The sequence below is a fragment of the Cucurbitaria berberidis genome (assembly GCF_010015615.1).
Source record: "Cucurbitaria berberidis CBS 394.84 unplaced genomic scaffold K460scaffold_3, whole genome shotgun sequence".
NCBI classification, from domain to species: Eukaryota; Fungi; Ascomycota; class Dothideomycetes; order Pleosporales; family Cucurbitariaceae; genus Cucurbitaria; species Cucurbitaria berberidis.
This window is the reverse complement of record NW_024468937.1, coordinates 1,659,195-1,673,811: the sequence shown is the minus strand read 5'-3', so window position 1 is coordinate 1,673,811 and position 14,617 is coordinate 1,659,195. Positions and strand designations below refer to the sequence as shown.

Here is a 14,617-nt window from a genome sequence, read left to right as displayed (position 1 = left end):
CTTATGCATCTCCATTGCCCCTGACATTGCCGGCACTGTCACCGCTACCGCCGCCGTTATTTGCTCTCCGCGCTGCCCACATCGCGGTTGGATCCATGCCAAACTATGCCAGTCAGCGATCGTTGACGGTGCATAACAGGTTAGAAGTACTTGCCGTGTTGGTGATGGAGTTATTGATACCACGTTCCACCGTACTGACGTTATTCCCCATCATTCCATAGTTCAAGTTTTTATCGCCCATTGTGAACGGAGCTGTAACATGCACCCCAGAGTTTTCCTATGACATTATCAGCCTCATCCCTAAGCAACCTTCCCAGTAGAGTATCCTTACCGTAGGCGCCTTCTCCCGTTTATCCCTTTCCACAATCTGTAAGATGTCACTGACGACATGGGTGAAGCCTGGATCGTCGATTTTCGAGAACTTGCATACGTTCAGATGGTCTGCGTCGATCGAAAGCGCGTCGTACCTACAGATGCGCGCGCCTCAGTCAGTAAATCGACCGCAGGAAGCGATGGTTTTACGTACCCTTCCAAGACCGCTGAAGTGTGGTCTACAATCTGCACTGACGGAACCCAGGGTGACCACGACCACGATGGCTTCACAGCAATGCTTTCGAAGAAGAATCGGACTTCCAAGCGCCGACCCTGTTCTGCACGGCTGTTGACCAGTTTGTGAAACTCCTTCCTTATCGTCTCGAGTCTATCTGCATTTCTCTTAAGATCGCTGATAATGTCGCCATTTGTCTCGCCGAAGTACTTATAAACTCGCTCGAGTATGTGCCCGTACGTAGCGGAGCCGGAGCCGCGAAAGGGTGTACCGAGGAAGATTGCGCCGATGGTGTGTGCGATGACAGCTTTCAAATCGGCGTTGTAGTTCGTAGTGGAGAGGGCGTTGGCGCAGACGAGTCCGCCGAGCGAGTGGCATATGAATATGATAGGACGCGATTCCTGTGACCATAATTAGCTGTTTGTTGAACTCTCCGTATGATCAAGAATATCCATACAGTTTTCGTATCCCGACGCAAATCAGCAATGCTCGCCAACAGGGAGGCTGAAATGTCTTCGATGCGGTTTTGCGTCACAACGCCGCCAGCGAACGAAACAAAATTCGAGTAGTATCCAAGGGTCAAGATGCGAGACTTTGACACTTTCTGAGGGAGGAGATCCTGAGGCCAAAATATTCTTCTCTGAGCGTTGGCAGGATCAACAATCTCGAAAGTATTCTTCGGATGGCCTGTTAAACCATGGAGAAAAGCGATGCTGCAGAATTGATTAGAGAGAACAAAGTGGCTTGAATCTTGTACTCACTCTAGAAGCGCTTCCTGTTGAGCATCATAAACAATGCTCAGACCGATATCAGAGATGTTTGGTACGACTGCGACGGACATGACTGCAAATGGTATCCAAAAAGCGGGTTTACAAAGATCAGACGGAAATGCGGATTGTATTTACACAAGCACTTCATTGCAAGTGACTCAACCGCCGAGGCTTGAATTCTAGGCGTCAACGTCAGGTTGGCGCTGTCTCCGTTAGCTTGCAGAGCGCCACTGCAGCACAACGCCTCGGGGCTGAATTCTGAGTTTCATGTCGTGCCGATGCCCAACCATGTCCTGTCATCCATTTTTAGCTCAGCTTAGTGCCATGAGGTTAGTGCTGCAAATGGTGTAAGCTTGCGAAACAATGTACCAAGAGCGAGATAAGTCTGGCGTTGCCAGCGGGGCGTGGCTATCGAGAAACCTCGGCTCATTGAGTGTCGTGGATGATGTCGTACACCCAACACAGATCTAATCGTACACGAGGCCGACATTCCCGCTCCGACCACATTACGCTCTCTCAACGAGCTTTTGGATGCATTTTCGCACACAAACTATTCGTTGTCTTTTAATCTCAGGAGTGAAAAGTTCGTATCCCGTATTTGACTTCACGATGTTTACCATGTCGAGGGGTATGGCGTGTTTAGACCAGTGCGAAGAGGTTCTGCGCACGAGAACATCATCAGACAAGGGCTCTAATCCCCAAGTTTTGGTATCTCGTTCCCGATCGTGCATTAAATACGTTGATGTAATCCATCGTCTCATCGCATACACACTAGACAACACCCCTTCCTTAAACTCCGAGGAGCAGACGCCATATCAACCCTACGCCACCTAAACACAGCCAAAACCTAAACCACAACCCTTCTCGACCCCTCATCTTCCTTTTCTTTGCCTTTCCCCTCTATCACACTATCCCCTTCAACCTTCGCTGCTTCCTTTCCCTCCTCTTTTTCTATCTCCCGCTTTCCAACTTCCTGACCCTCTACCTCAATGGGTCCTACAACCTCCTCGTCGTCCCCTGCACCTTCTATGTCACCCAAACTTTCGTCGTCGCTACTGTCATCAATGCCCTCGAACATGCGGGCGAACCGTTGATGGCCTTCTCGTTCCTCTTGTTCCTGCGTGACGGGCTGATCAGGATCGTGCTCCTGCTCGCGCGTCGACTTAAGTTCGGCTTTCCTTTGCGCGAGTCGGAGGGCAAATTGGCGCCGCGCGCGCGAGGGTGGGATTTGTAGGGGTGGTGGAGCCTTGGGCTATGGAAATTATGTTAGCTTGTCGAGACGCTATGGTTTTTGGGAGTGGGAGTGACGATCGGCGCGCGCGTACAAAGGGGCGGAAAACGAGATCAAGCAAGAACAAGATGAAAAAGGAAAAAGTAGAGTAGTGCATGCCAGGCCAAAGGACACAATTGTCCATTTCGTACATCACTAAAAAGGAGATACGAAAGAAAACGCCTCCCACGACGCATATTACTACATGTACCATACACCCTGTCGGATGGAGGAAGGATGTATGTACAGAAAGGATAATGGACCCTTGACGCGCAGCATGCAAGCCCTCCAGACTCTTCATCGTACATAAACAAGCAAAGGAAGAGAAAACGCACCAAGCGCAAAAAACGATCGTGATGTTGGTTCGGGATGGTGATTATCGATAGTCCATATCAGCATCGTCAAATGAGATTTCACCCACTTGTTCGGAGTCGTCAACAGGTCCCTGTCGTTCCCTCTCTCTGTCGTTGTCGACATCGTCCATGTCCTCGTCTTCTTCATCACTCGAGTTAGTAAAGCCACTAAGCAAGGAGCCACCGCTGAAGGTGTACCCACCACCCCCAGTATCACCATGATTGGTAAGCTCCATGCTGTCGAGGCCTATGTTGCCGTTGTTGGCGAGACTTGCGTTGGAGAGGCCGCTGCTGTCGCCGCCGAAACCGGACGCCGCGTTCACGGCATTCAACACCGCTTGCCGGGGCCCGACGCTCATGTCCGGTCGGACGCCGCCAAGGATTGCGTTATCGCGTTCTCGGGTTTCCGAAAGTATGTGTTCGACGTAGTGTACCCATTCTTCGCTGTGGACCTTGTCTAGGACCAGTTGGGACAAGACATCGTCTGGATGTCGTTCCGTGAACTTCAACACCTCTTCTGCAATGAGTGTAAGGTGACCCATGTAACCTAGTCGCATATGAGTCTCGCTTTGGGCCTTGTCGCTCGCCTGTTGTCCCTCGATGATTCGCTCTGTTATCCGTCCGGTGTCGAAGAGGTCAATAGCTAATGAGCGGTTGAAGCCCCTGTCCATCTGTCCGTTAAACACTTGCTGGACGACATCGTAAACTACATTGTGCAGGAAGTTGTTCCAAGGAAAGCGGAAAAAGAAGTCCTAATCTAGTCAGTACACAGCTGTCAAGGTTCTGCGTAGCAACATGACCTACAAGAATAGTTGGTACAACCTTGTTCTCAACAAAGGTTATTTTGAGTAGGTCACCAACAACAGGTGATCCGTCGATGTCGATCTCGAATCCTGCATTGCTGCCTTCTACGCTGCCGAAAACCACCGATCGCACACTTTGAGTCTCATCGATAGGTGTTATCTCCGAAGGATCTAAATCTGGTACAGGTGCAGTAAACCGCGAAGTGTCGATATTGGTGGGTTCTGCGTTGCTGTCGCGGCTCTTACCCGCGAAAAGCGGTGCAGGCTTGTCATCTGAATGAGGTGATAGATCCTCAGGTTGGTCAAGAGTGCTCGGTTCTGAGGTCTGAGTGAGCTGTTGTGTTAGAAGAGATGGCCGTTCCTTGGTCTCTGGCTCTGCTTTGGCATGCTCTGACAGTTCTTGACGGTCGTCCATGACGGTGTCGTTATCTAGATCAAGACCGCCAACCTTAGCAGACAGCCCTGCTGATGTGGGAGACTCCGCATCGTCGGCTGGTTTTGCGGTCGTGCTATTCGATGCAGCTGGCGCTGTGGTGTCTTTCGGTGGCGTGAGAGGCTCATCGACAAACTCGCCGTCACCTGCGCCAGCCTTTTCAGAAGGCGATTCCCTTGGTGCGACCTTTGGTGAGCGGACTAACGGCTCTCCAATCTCTTCCTTCTCCGTAGCACTCTCCTTGGGAGCGTCAGGTGCAACCTCTGGTGCAGTGACCTTCTCGAAGTCGTCTTCAGAGGTGTTTTGCACTTGAAGCGGTTTTATCTCAGCAGGCGAGTCCATAGATGGCGCGCGAGCATGATGAAAGCCGTGGCTATCAACGCTGGTCGAGAAATCGCCCAGGTTGCCAGTGGCCAATGTTAGCGTACCTTCGGCCTTTAAGCGTTCGCGCTCAGTGTCTCGCCTTCTGACTTCAGCCTCGCTTCCACGCTCGTTGAGCAAGGCCATGTTGCTGCAATGTAACAGCTCCGCCATCAACTCGCAAGTCTTAAACCGGTCGAACCCGAGTGGTTCAATCTTTTCGCCAAATGCAGTCTTGAGTTCTCGCTTCTTCGTTGTAGTACTTCCATCTGTCTGTGTAACAATTTGGCTCGAGCTGTTGACCAATGCCATGAACTGCGGGATGTGAGTGGCGAATTGGCGTAGTAATGTACCTAGATAGATAGGGTCTGAGTTCTTGGGCACAGGTCCAATCTGGTTCTCGAGGTCGTAATCGGAGTTGTTCTTCCTGATCACCTCGATGACGATACCGACACCCACAGTCAGAGGATTTCCGCCACGCAACATGAACTCTATCAACTGCTTGAGACAGGAATCAGACACGAGCTGGCGCGTTAGCTCGTTGGGGCCTATTACGGATTGATCTTGGGTGGTAGCGTTTGCGGATATGGTAATGATAGCTTTAAGAAAGTCGCCCGCCGATGTTTGGGTGGAGGTGGATTGGTCTGGAGCGAGGAAGGAGATCAGACGCGGAATGAGATTCTGCTGCTGTAGCCACTGTGCGTCTGTTAGCTTCCAAGTCTACCGGATGGACCAATGGACCTACGTCAACAATGCCTTGCCCCCCCTCGCTCTTCTCAAGGCTGATAATCTTCAACAAGAGGTCCATGATGACAGGGCAGTCGACGTGTTGGAGCATATCCGAGACGACATTGTCTAGCGATTTGAAGAAGTCAAGCATCTCTTCCATCTTGCGGTCTAGGAGTGACTCGTTCACTTTGGTGAAGTAGCCAGCCTGCACAGGGTCGAGGGGTGCAGGCTGCCTAATGTAGGCCCAGAAGTGGCGCAAGGTATCCTGATTCTCAAGCACTGCCTCGGAGATGGACCAGACCTCTGAGGACAGTATCTCGCACGACACGTATGCGTACTTCATGCGCTGCCTCTCCTCCTTGCTCTCTTCGCCATCGCCAGATTCAGACTGGGCGGTTGATGTTGAGCGAGCTCTGCCTGCAACCTTGCCGAAGAAGCCCTGGCGGTTAGGACTTCTAGCCTCGTTCGCTCCTTCGGCGACTATCTCCTCGTCGGGCGATGTAGAAGGCTTTGCAGCTATGACATAGCGCAGCAGGCGTTCGAGGACATTTTCGTCTCGCAGGTACTCAATCAGCTTGGAATTCTGCTGTTTTAGCTCCTGGATAAGGTCGGACTCGTCCAGCAGTTCCTCGACCGTGACATCTGGCTTGTCGAGTATGTTGTCCAGCGACGACAGCTGCGCGTACCCGCCGAAGCGCCAAAACATGGTGGGTTGTTGTGTTTGCGGCTACCAGCGCGGGGCAGAGGACAGGGCGTGGAGCGAGGGACTCCAGAGCGGTGGCAGCTCAGCGGGGCTCATGCGGCGTAGGAGGGCTAATGTGCTCAGGCATGCATGAGAAGATGATGTCGGTGCAAAAGCTGCACAGCCAACATGTTTGTTAGCGGAGAGCACAAGCGTGAGACAGGAGGGGGCGCGTGGTGGTGGATAGCTTTGGGCTGCACGAGTACACGAGGGCCAGGTACTTGCTTACCTATCTAGCTAGCGAGAAGCTCTGCGGGCAAAGTAATGTAGAGCGAAAGCGTTGGGAGAAAGCCAATCCATGCACCCAACGGTTCGTAGGCGGTCGTTACAAATACAGGGGAGTCGTCAACAGCGGGATGCGACCTTGGGTGTGCTGGTGTTGTGGGGGGTAGTTGCAGCGTAGTGACAGCACAAGGCTCGAAGCCGCGTAGCGTAGCGAGCGCAGGGGCGAACGAACGGCACAGCAAGCGGCCCATGACTTACATTTTGACTTAGATTTCATCTCAATGTCACTCCACTTGGACGTGTGCTATTCAGTCGGAGCGATTATGTTTTCGCTCGTCATACGGATCATGCCCCAGGTTTCATTGTTGCATGTCTGCTGAAGGTCCTGCATTGGACAACCCAGAACGACAAGCAGATTGCGAATCGCCCTTGGAAGGGCATATAAGAAACAGCAATAGCACATGGGCCCTTGCACTACACATTTCCAAGGCTCCTAACAGCTTTACTATCCATCTGGAAATCATCTGTACATGTGCATGGGCTATGTTTACACACGTTTACTGGCCACGTGACAACCCATGACGCGGGTCCCGCCGGAGCTAGAGCAGCTGCGGTCGCGACTGCCTCCACTCACTCACCCCTCATATCCACCAGGTCGCTCTCTGGTCCCAACATCGCGCAAACTCATATACCTCTACGTCACTCGCAACCACGTATAGAGCTAAATTGCAACCACCATCATGAACCGTCTCTTCGGGGCGAAGAGCAACGCGCCGAAGCCGACACTCAACAGCGCCATTTCCAACGTAGGCTTCCCCAAACAACGTATACTCATCTGGGACTAATGGGTCTAGGTCGATACACGCATAGAAAGCCTCGATGTCAAGCTCGCCAAGCTCAACGCAGAGCTGTCCGCCTACCAGCAGAAACTCGCAAAGATGCGCGACGGCCCAGGAAAGACGGCCATAAAACAAAAGGCCCTCAAGGTCCTCCAGCAGCGCAAGATGTACGAGTCCCAGCGCGACCAGCTGCAGGCGCAATCGTGGAATATGGAGCAGGCTGGCATGATGCAGGACAACCTGAAGAACACCATGACCACTATCGACGCCATGAAGACTACGACCAAAGAGCTGCGGAAGCAGTACGGCAAGGTCAACATCGATAAGATCGACAAGTTGCAAGATGAAATGGCCGATCTCATGGACATGGGAAACGATATCCAGGACGCGATAAGTCGAAGCTACGACGTGCCGGAAGATGTGGATGAATCGGAGCTAGATGCGGAGCTGGAAGCACTGGGTGACGAGGTCGACTTTGAGGGCATCGGAGAGTCATCAGGCGTACCAAACTTCATGCTGGACGATGCGGCACCACCACAGTTCATCGACGAAGCACCCGTAGGCAACAAGGTCAAAGAAGCTGCAGGCTGATGAGGGCTGTCAACGACATATACACCCTTGCCACCGTCATAGATCTGGTCGCGGGTAGTCCTTCACCATTAGGGTCAAGACGAATGCCTTCGTGTAAACGTATCTCAGTGCAGCGTCGGACTCGAACGTCACAAGACAAAGGTCCCCACAGCGAATCCCACCGCCCGCTGCGCACAACCCCGTAGACGACTTCTGACCGTTAGCGGTAGTAGAGGGAGGGGGTGCATTGCCCATAGTGGACACTCAGTCTTTGCTGTGATGGCCCGGACTACCACACTAGACCAGTGGAGCTTTGAATATACCAGCCTCACGTAGTCAATCAACATAGTCCTAATGCATCTGCGGGGCTCTTGCTACTATATATCTTTGAAGAGGTATATTTCGCCTTCCTGATCATGTCCCCTATATTTCGTTCCAGAACGCTACCACCTCGCGCATTACGAATGTGGGTATGCTAGGCCTCCAGCCACTATTTTAACCCAACTTAAACTCCTTACTAGTTATAGAATAGCCCTGGAGACTTGAGCCGTCCACCGGGCGTTGTCTCACTCTTTAGCTGATCGCTCGTGGGTCGTCAGGACCAACCAAACATAATTACTGCAACGCCATAACCTTAGCGCTTACGGACAAGCATCTCGAATAGTGTACATAGTCTGGAGCCTGTGCAACATCCAAAGTGAAGGGGCCTCTCTTGTGCTCACAGTCTCCAAAACTTTGATGCAAACTAGCCGCTACTTGAACGCTAAACCCTAGGATACACTGAGTAGCCCCTTGCTCTTCCTATCTACCACATTACGACCATGACCATAACCAAAAACGCAGTAGTGGTAAGAAACAACGTACCTGTTAATCTATCTCGCAGGCAAAAGCTAACCCACATTACAGGTCGGCGGTTCCCTAGCCGGACTAATGCATGGTATCATGCTCCGCGACAACGGGTATAGCGTGACGATACTCGAACAAGAACCCTCAACACATCGGCAAGGCCTTGACGCTGGAATACGCGTGGGCCCTGACTTCATCCAATTCATGAAACAGTACGATCGGGTAAAGCGGGAATACGGGATCATGGCAACGCATGCGCATGTTCTCGACAAGAACGAAACTATCAAGTTTAAAGTGCCGTGGAACGCGGCTCTGACATCTTGGGGCTTGGTCTGGAGTATTCTCCGTGCGAATTTTGACGGGCAATCATCTGAAGCTGTGCCGAATCCACCACCGTTGCCTAAAGATGCACCAGAGGCAAGGTATCGGAGTGGAGCGCGGGTGACAGATGTCCAAGAATTGAACGAGGTGATCCGCATACAGTTCGAGGATATCCTCAATGGAGAAACGCAGGTTGTTGAAGCCGACATTGTTATTGCTGCTGATGGATCCATGTCATCTGTCCGCAAGATAGTTTGCCCTAGTATCAGCTGTGAGTACGCTGGATATGTGACATGGCGAGGCACAGTTCCAGAGTACTACGTGGACAAAGAGGCGCATGGTATACTTGGAAAGAATCTCACAATACATCGTATGCACTGTAGTCATTTCGTTATGTGAGTCTATTCGTTCCTTTCAACATATGAGAAGCTGAAAGACGACTTACACCGCACAGCTACGTTATCCCCACGGACGAAGGTCAGATTACACCCGGAAAGCGCCTCATCAACTGGGTCTGGTACCACGAGCTCCCCGCAGGCTCAGCAGATCTTAAAGAAACGATGACCGATATCCACGGCAAAGTGCATCAAGGCACCGTCCCGCGCGAGCTCATCCGGCCTGAGGTATGGGCCAAGCAGAAAGCCCTCGGTATATCGAAGACGCCCGCTTGCATCGCGCAGCTCCTCGAGCGCACAAAGTCGCCCTTCGTGACCAAAATCTACGAGAACACATCACCCCGGGCGGTCTTCATGCACGGAAAACTTGTCCTTGTCGGCGATGCGCTGGTCAAGACTCGGCCACACAGCGCGTTGAGCACGAATCAAGCGGCATATGATTGTCTGGCACTGGAAAGCGTGCTCAAGGGACGCGCGTCGATGAATCAGTGGGAGAGCAAGGTGCTTGGTTATGGTCATAGACTATTCCTGTGGAGTCGTATATTGGGGAACTTTCAGCAGGGGTATAAGTTGGCTCTGCTGTGGAGTATCTGGAAATATGTCGTGGGGTTCGTCGGATTGAAGCTCGGGCTCCTGCCTTGGAGGTCGAAGATGGAATGATGCTGGGAGTAGATGTGGTCGATGTGGCCAATGGATTACAAATAAGCTGGTGGTCCGGTGCGTACCACAGTTCGTCGAGCATGCACGAGTCAGCGAGTCTGAGCAGCTCCAGGTATAGCCGCAAATAACCCCGCTCCTCGCTTGAAAGGCGGTAGGAATAATTGCCGTTCGCCTTGAAAGGCGGGGTACTTCAAAGGAGGTATGAATTGAGCTATCCACAAAACCAGGGTCCGCATATCAAACTGACTGAACCAAGGTCTCTAGATCGTTGGTTTGCCACGAACTACGAGTACCACCCCGGTGTATATGGTCTTCTGATGAAAGTGTAACGACTTAAGGGAAATATCGCCCGAGCTATGCCTCCTTGTGCCGACCCATCGTTTAAATTAAGTAAACGCGTGCTGACCGTGGTCAGCTCCGAGTTGAATCCAGTTCATGCATACTAGATCCGAGGAATGTAGGAAAAGATTGGAAGAATGAGTTGGCACTTATAGCCCAATCAAGCTATTCCACTCCATCGGCGAGATTCTCCACAGACGACACAATTTCAGTCTATTGCGAATGGACGTGTGTGTGATAGGGAAATATACACACAATATGATAGCATCAAAGTACTGCAGCAAACTTACGGACTGTTTTTCAACCAGGGAAAGTGGAGCAAAGAAGAGAGGTTGTCTAGCAATACAATTCAGCAACCCACTCGACCAAGTGAAGTTGCCGCAAGATGATACGTGCACACTGACCTACTTTCAATGCTGGTGAGTGTCGACCAGTGATAACGGGTTATAGGTTTTCCTTGAAAGTCTTTTTCGAATCGAGTTTTACCCATTTGAAACCCATTGTCAAGAAGGAGAAATTTGATGAGCGAGAGTAAGCCATTGTACCTATCAAAGCTCTGAAATATGCGGTTGCAGCACCACTCGTGCCGTGTTCCACTCAAATCTATGGTTGCTTTGCGAAACTAGATGAACTCTTACTACCAATGCTTCTTGCAAACATGATTGCTACGATTTGCCGTAAACCCTGGGTGATTTCTGAATCAGCTCCACAGTCTCTACTTCTATATGTATAAAAGGTCTGAGTAGCCCTTCTTCACAACTCATCAACTCATCTTCTCACACCATAAACTTTCAACTACCACCAAGAAAAAACTCCAAACATGGTCTCTTTCAAGGCTATCACTTCCTTTTTGGCCCTCACCATTCTGTCGGCCACCGCAAACCCAATCGACTATGACGGCTCCCTCATAGAAGAGCGCGACAACAACAGAACCGTCACCATCTTCTATTGCGTCAAGAAGCGCTTCAAGGGCACCTGCCAGAAGCAAAAGGCCCTATTGGGGCAGTGCAGTACGATACTATCTTCATTTCCTCTTCACCAAAGTACAAATTACTAACTGTTTCGAAGCCAACATCGACAGCCTCAACGATCGGATCTCTTCCATCCGTATCGTAGGATACCCTCACCAGGAGCAAAAGTGCATCTGGTATCTGTAAGTAATCTCTTCTCCATAAAATTTTACCTCAAGCTTACAATATTTACAGCGACTACAACTGCGGCAAGCTGGGTTACGATAACCCCAGTGATTCCAATCTTGCTGACGGCGATGGCAAATTCAACGACGACATCAGCAGCTTCATGTGCGAGTAAGCTCTGCGGCCGACAAGAGCGGTTGTAAGCCGAGCTGAAGCGTTGGACTGTGCGTTGGCTTTTCTGCGCGGCTGTGGGTTCATGCGGTACTGATTAAGACTGAAAATGTTAGACAGCTTTCGATTTGTGCAATAGAATCAAGACTGCAGTTTGGTGCCGAAGAAGCTTCTCCTATCGCTGATCCAAGACAAGACTCGGTAGATATAGACCCGTAGACTACAATGAAAGCCGTCAAAATCGAAGCATTGGTATAATAAACGAGGTATATTAGTGAATAGTGTACCTACGACAATGCACGGTAGTATTTAACTGCAGAAACAATCAATGACTCGTTACATCACCTGCAGTATCCGTGCTAAGACAGCTATGATCGGGGCGCTAACACTTGGATGTCACTTCTTCTCAACAAAAAGAAAGAGTACACTATACACCTAATTTTCCCAATGTATCTAAGATCGGTTGAAAAAGGGGCCATTGATCCCATACCAACTAAAATTGATGAATTTCGCCTATAAACTACCACCCGCATAGAATCAAGTGACATATGCGAAGTCATACCTTCGCAGCTCGCTTCAGAATTGAAGACCTTCCTTCGAACAGCGACCACGCCATCGGATAACCAAACCCGGGCGCAATATTTTCTCCGGTGTTCAAGACATAGTTTAGGGTTCATGCGGAAGACATGTCCAAAAAACTCCACATGCATTCACCTCTGACGAACGCGTCACACGTCAAAGAAGGTGCACTTGAATTCGTATATTAACAGCCAATGAACACCAATGGATCTCAGTGATCCCTACAAACATGCGATACGTCACTTCAGAGCCGACGAAACGTTTTCATTGTCTGCCGCATTAGCACCAGATATCAAAGCGAACTCGTCATGTTGCGCCTCGTGAGTGGCTGTACTCGTTATGATATGGCACAAGAATCAAAAGGAGAGCAATGGTGATCACGTACGACCGCTTTTGAACCTTGCTGGCACCATCATCTTGAGTTCGGTATACAAGTATCCAAGCAACGGAGGTGCCCAGATAGTGACTGCTACAATCTGTCCGAAACTCCAATGATTCGCGTCTGTCATCTTGAGGGAAGTCGAGACTGAAAGCAGCGAAAGCTGCATACCGATCCCGGCAAGGAAGCAAAGGATTATGCAGCCATAGAATACGGTATTCGAAAATAGTGAGCGGGAGGCTGGTTTACGTTTTTGTGTTGTTGTTGTTGTTGTTGTCGTTGTTTGAGTGGGCGCAGCTTCCTCCACACTACTATTTTTCGCCTTGTTGGTAGATGGCCGATGCAGCCATCTATTGAGCTTTTCCCCCAAGGCAACCAGAAGGCATATAGTGGAGAAAGTCCAGATGATAGGTGTGAGAACACGCAATTTGTACGATGCCGAGATTATCTCATCTTCGCCCAGTTTGAGGTTGTGCGGGCAAACTGCTAGGGCCGAATACCCACCACAGGCATCAAGTGCACTAAGCTTATACATGAATTGCTGGTATGCTCGGTCTATTCTTTTAGGATCTCGAATCGTGCTGTTGATTGGGATAACATGCGCGTATAGGGTCCAATAGACCAAGGAAGCTAAAAGCCAGCATGCTATGGTAAGCAGTGTAGTGTCCATAGAGGCTTTGCGGCATCGCAGTAGTAGTACGTAAGCGAATGCTACGGGTAGTATGCCATTGGTCGCCAACGGTAGTAGTAGGAAAGTGTTGAGCATGTCAGTAGAGAAGATGCCGTAACTGAGCGACGCGATTTGAATGGTAGCACTGAAGTAGCACTGTGCCTGGTGGAACGAAACTAGAAAAGTCTCGAAATTCTCTTGGTGGCTCTGCTCTCTCTGAGAGTTTTGGGCGTGTCTTATAATTCCATTTTTATGCTCTTTCTCCGGAGTGTTGTCTCTGGAGCCCGACGAATTGGACTTCTCATTCCCTTGATTGGGGGTACCGTCTCCGTCCGAACAGCGCTTGGTATTCTTGTGCTTGAATAGCTCAAAGCTTGTGAGCCCGAATAACAGCATCACAACAAACGCACATTGCATGATGTATGACGCAAAAACCTTACACGGGTTAATAATTTATTCTAGACAGTACTTCATCAATGTACTTACTCCAATACCAACTACATCTGCATCTGCAAAAGGCAGAGAGTCATACTCGCCTGTACAGAGCGTGTTCAGGCACTGATTAATCCCGTGAAGACTAGGTGTTGTGCTGTTCACAAGCAGATTAACTCCCGAACATTGCACCTCACAGGCATTTCCGTGCCTCGCATTCCTGCATGTCGCTGTTAAGCACTCCGTGACCGCGAAAGTGATGTCCTTCAGACTCCGTTCCGTCGCATTCCGAGGTATGTACCTTTCGACTTGCGATCGTATATCAGGCGTCAGGACGTCTTGGTCGAGGTATCCAGCCATATTCGGCACATTGGCACAAGTCAAGTATCGACGAATAGGCGCGATGCCGGTTCCTTTGAGTGCATCGTCTTGCGTTAATGAAGAATAGATGACAGATACATCCTGGCAATCGCCAAGACAGTCTCCGGTTTCATCACACCCTCCGCTGAACGTATGGACGTCGGGGTTGTTAAAATTGTAACGGCAGGTTGAAGCATCCTGACTATCGGGATAGCAGCAGCGCAAATCGTCTTTTGTACTTCCAAGGTTTTCACAAAATAAAGGAGCGCCTCGTTTCTGCACCATAATTGAACAGAGATTACCGTTGGCGTGTGTAAAGGCGTGGATTGTAGCAAATTACGTTGGACGGCGTTCTGTGTTATAAAGGGAGGTTTTCGTGAGGCGGTGCAGTTCATCGTAACGAGCGCGTGGAAGTGAGGTCACACATTTGCTGACTGCATGGGGGCCAGAACAGCTGAACATCGCCGATCGCAAAGGGTGGCGCATGATTGGGGGAATCGAAAGAAGGCGGTGTATCTAGCTCGACTCGTGTGCCAGTTTGATTATGGGCGACGTAATGGAGATGTGTTTGTGAACGCGGTCGATAATGGAAAAGGAGCAACGGGTGGTTGCCGTTCGCGCAGCGGCCAAAAATTGCCACAACGTCCCGTGCTATCACACTAGGCAAAAGAAAAGCGCCCACGCTCCA

General features: G+C 50.4%; 6 protein-coding genes across 6 annotated transcripts; 3 read left to right on the top strand and 3 right to left on the bottom strand.

Annotated features, from left to right (window-relative positions):
• Window position 1: 1 nt before the first annotated feature.
• On the bottom strand, window positions 2-1,388 carry K460DRAFT_354959 (uncharacterized protein; the record flags this gene model as incomplete). The annotated part of the gene is made up of 6 exons (XM_040931837.1): window positions 2-103; window positions 200-277; window positions 332-467; window positions 527-948; window positions 1,005-1,260; window positions 1,309-1,388. The coding sequence occupies 6 exons, from the start codon at window positions 1,386-1,388 to the stop codon at window positions 2-4; spliced, it is 1,074 nt and encodes a 357-aa protein (XP_040787671.1).
• A 1,575-nt stretch (window positions 1,389-2,963) lies between these two features.
• Window positions 2,964-5,971, bottom strand: K460DRAFT_283742 (extragenic suppressor of kinetochore protein 1; the record flags this gene model as incomplete). Its single annotated transcript, XM_040928680.1, has 3 exons — window positions 2,964-3,692; window positions 3,745-5,232; window positions 5,282-5,971. 3 exons carry the CDS (start codon window positions 5,969-5,971, stop codon window positions 2,964-2,966), a joined length of 2,907 nt encoding a protein of 968 aa, XP_040787670.1.
• A 1,001-nt stretch (window positions 5,972-6,972) lies between these two features.
• K460DRAFT_284477 (charged multivesicular body protein-like protein 5) lies at window positions 6,973-7,662 on the top strand (the record flags this gene model as incomplete). Its single annotated transcript, XM_040928738.1, has 2 exons — window positions 6,973-7,038; window positions 7,087-7,662. The coding sequence occupies 2 exons, from the start codon at window positions 6,973-6,975 to the stop codon at window positions 7,660-7,662; spliced, it is 642 nt and encodes a 213-aa protein (XP_040787669.1).
• An 800-nt stretch (window positions 7,663-8,462) lies between these two features.
• K460DRAFT_354956 (FAD binding domain-containing protein) lies at window positions 8,463-9,863 on the top strand (the record flags this gene model as incomplete). The annotated part of the gene is made up of 3 exons (XM_040931836.1): window positions 8,463-8,489; window positions 8,548-9,203; window positions 9,263-9,863. The coding sequence occupies 3 exons, from the start codon at window positions 8,463-8,465 to the stop codon at window positions 9,861-9,863; spliced, it is 1,284 nt and encodes a 427-aa protein (XP_040787668.1).
• Window positions 9,864-11,022: 1,159 nt separating this feature from the next.
• On the top strand, window positions 11,023-11,669 carry K460DRAFT_429901 (uncharacterized protein; the record flags this gene model as incomplete). Its single annotated transcript, XM_040938316.1, has 3 exons — window positions 11,023-11,212; window positions 11,271-11,355; window positions 11,408-11,669. The coding sequence occupies 3 exons, from the start codon at window positions 11,023-11,025 to the stop codon at window positions 11,511-11,513; spliced, it is 381 nt and encodes a 126-aa protein (XP_040787667.1). The 3' UTR covers window positions 11,514-11,669.
• A 673-nt stretch (window positions 11,670-12,342) lies between these two features.
• On the bottom strand, window positions 12,343-14,364 carry K460DRAFT_103095 (uncharacterized protein). The gene is made up of 2 exons (XM_040926507.1): window positions 13,624-14,364; window positions 12,343-13,572 (listed from the first exon to the last, which is right to left on the bottom strand). The coding sequence occupies exons 1-2, from the start codon at window positions 14,212-14,214 to the stop codon at window positions 12,466-12,468; spliced, it is 1,698 nt and encodes a 565-aa protein (XP_040787666.1). The 5' UTR covers window positions 14,215-14,364; the 3' UTR covers window positions 12,343-12,465.
• Window positions 14,365-14,617: the final 253 nt, after the last annotated feature.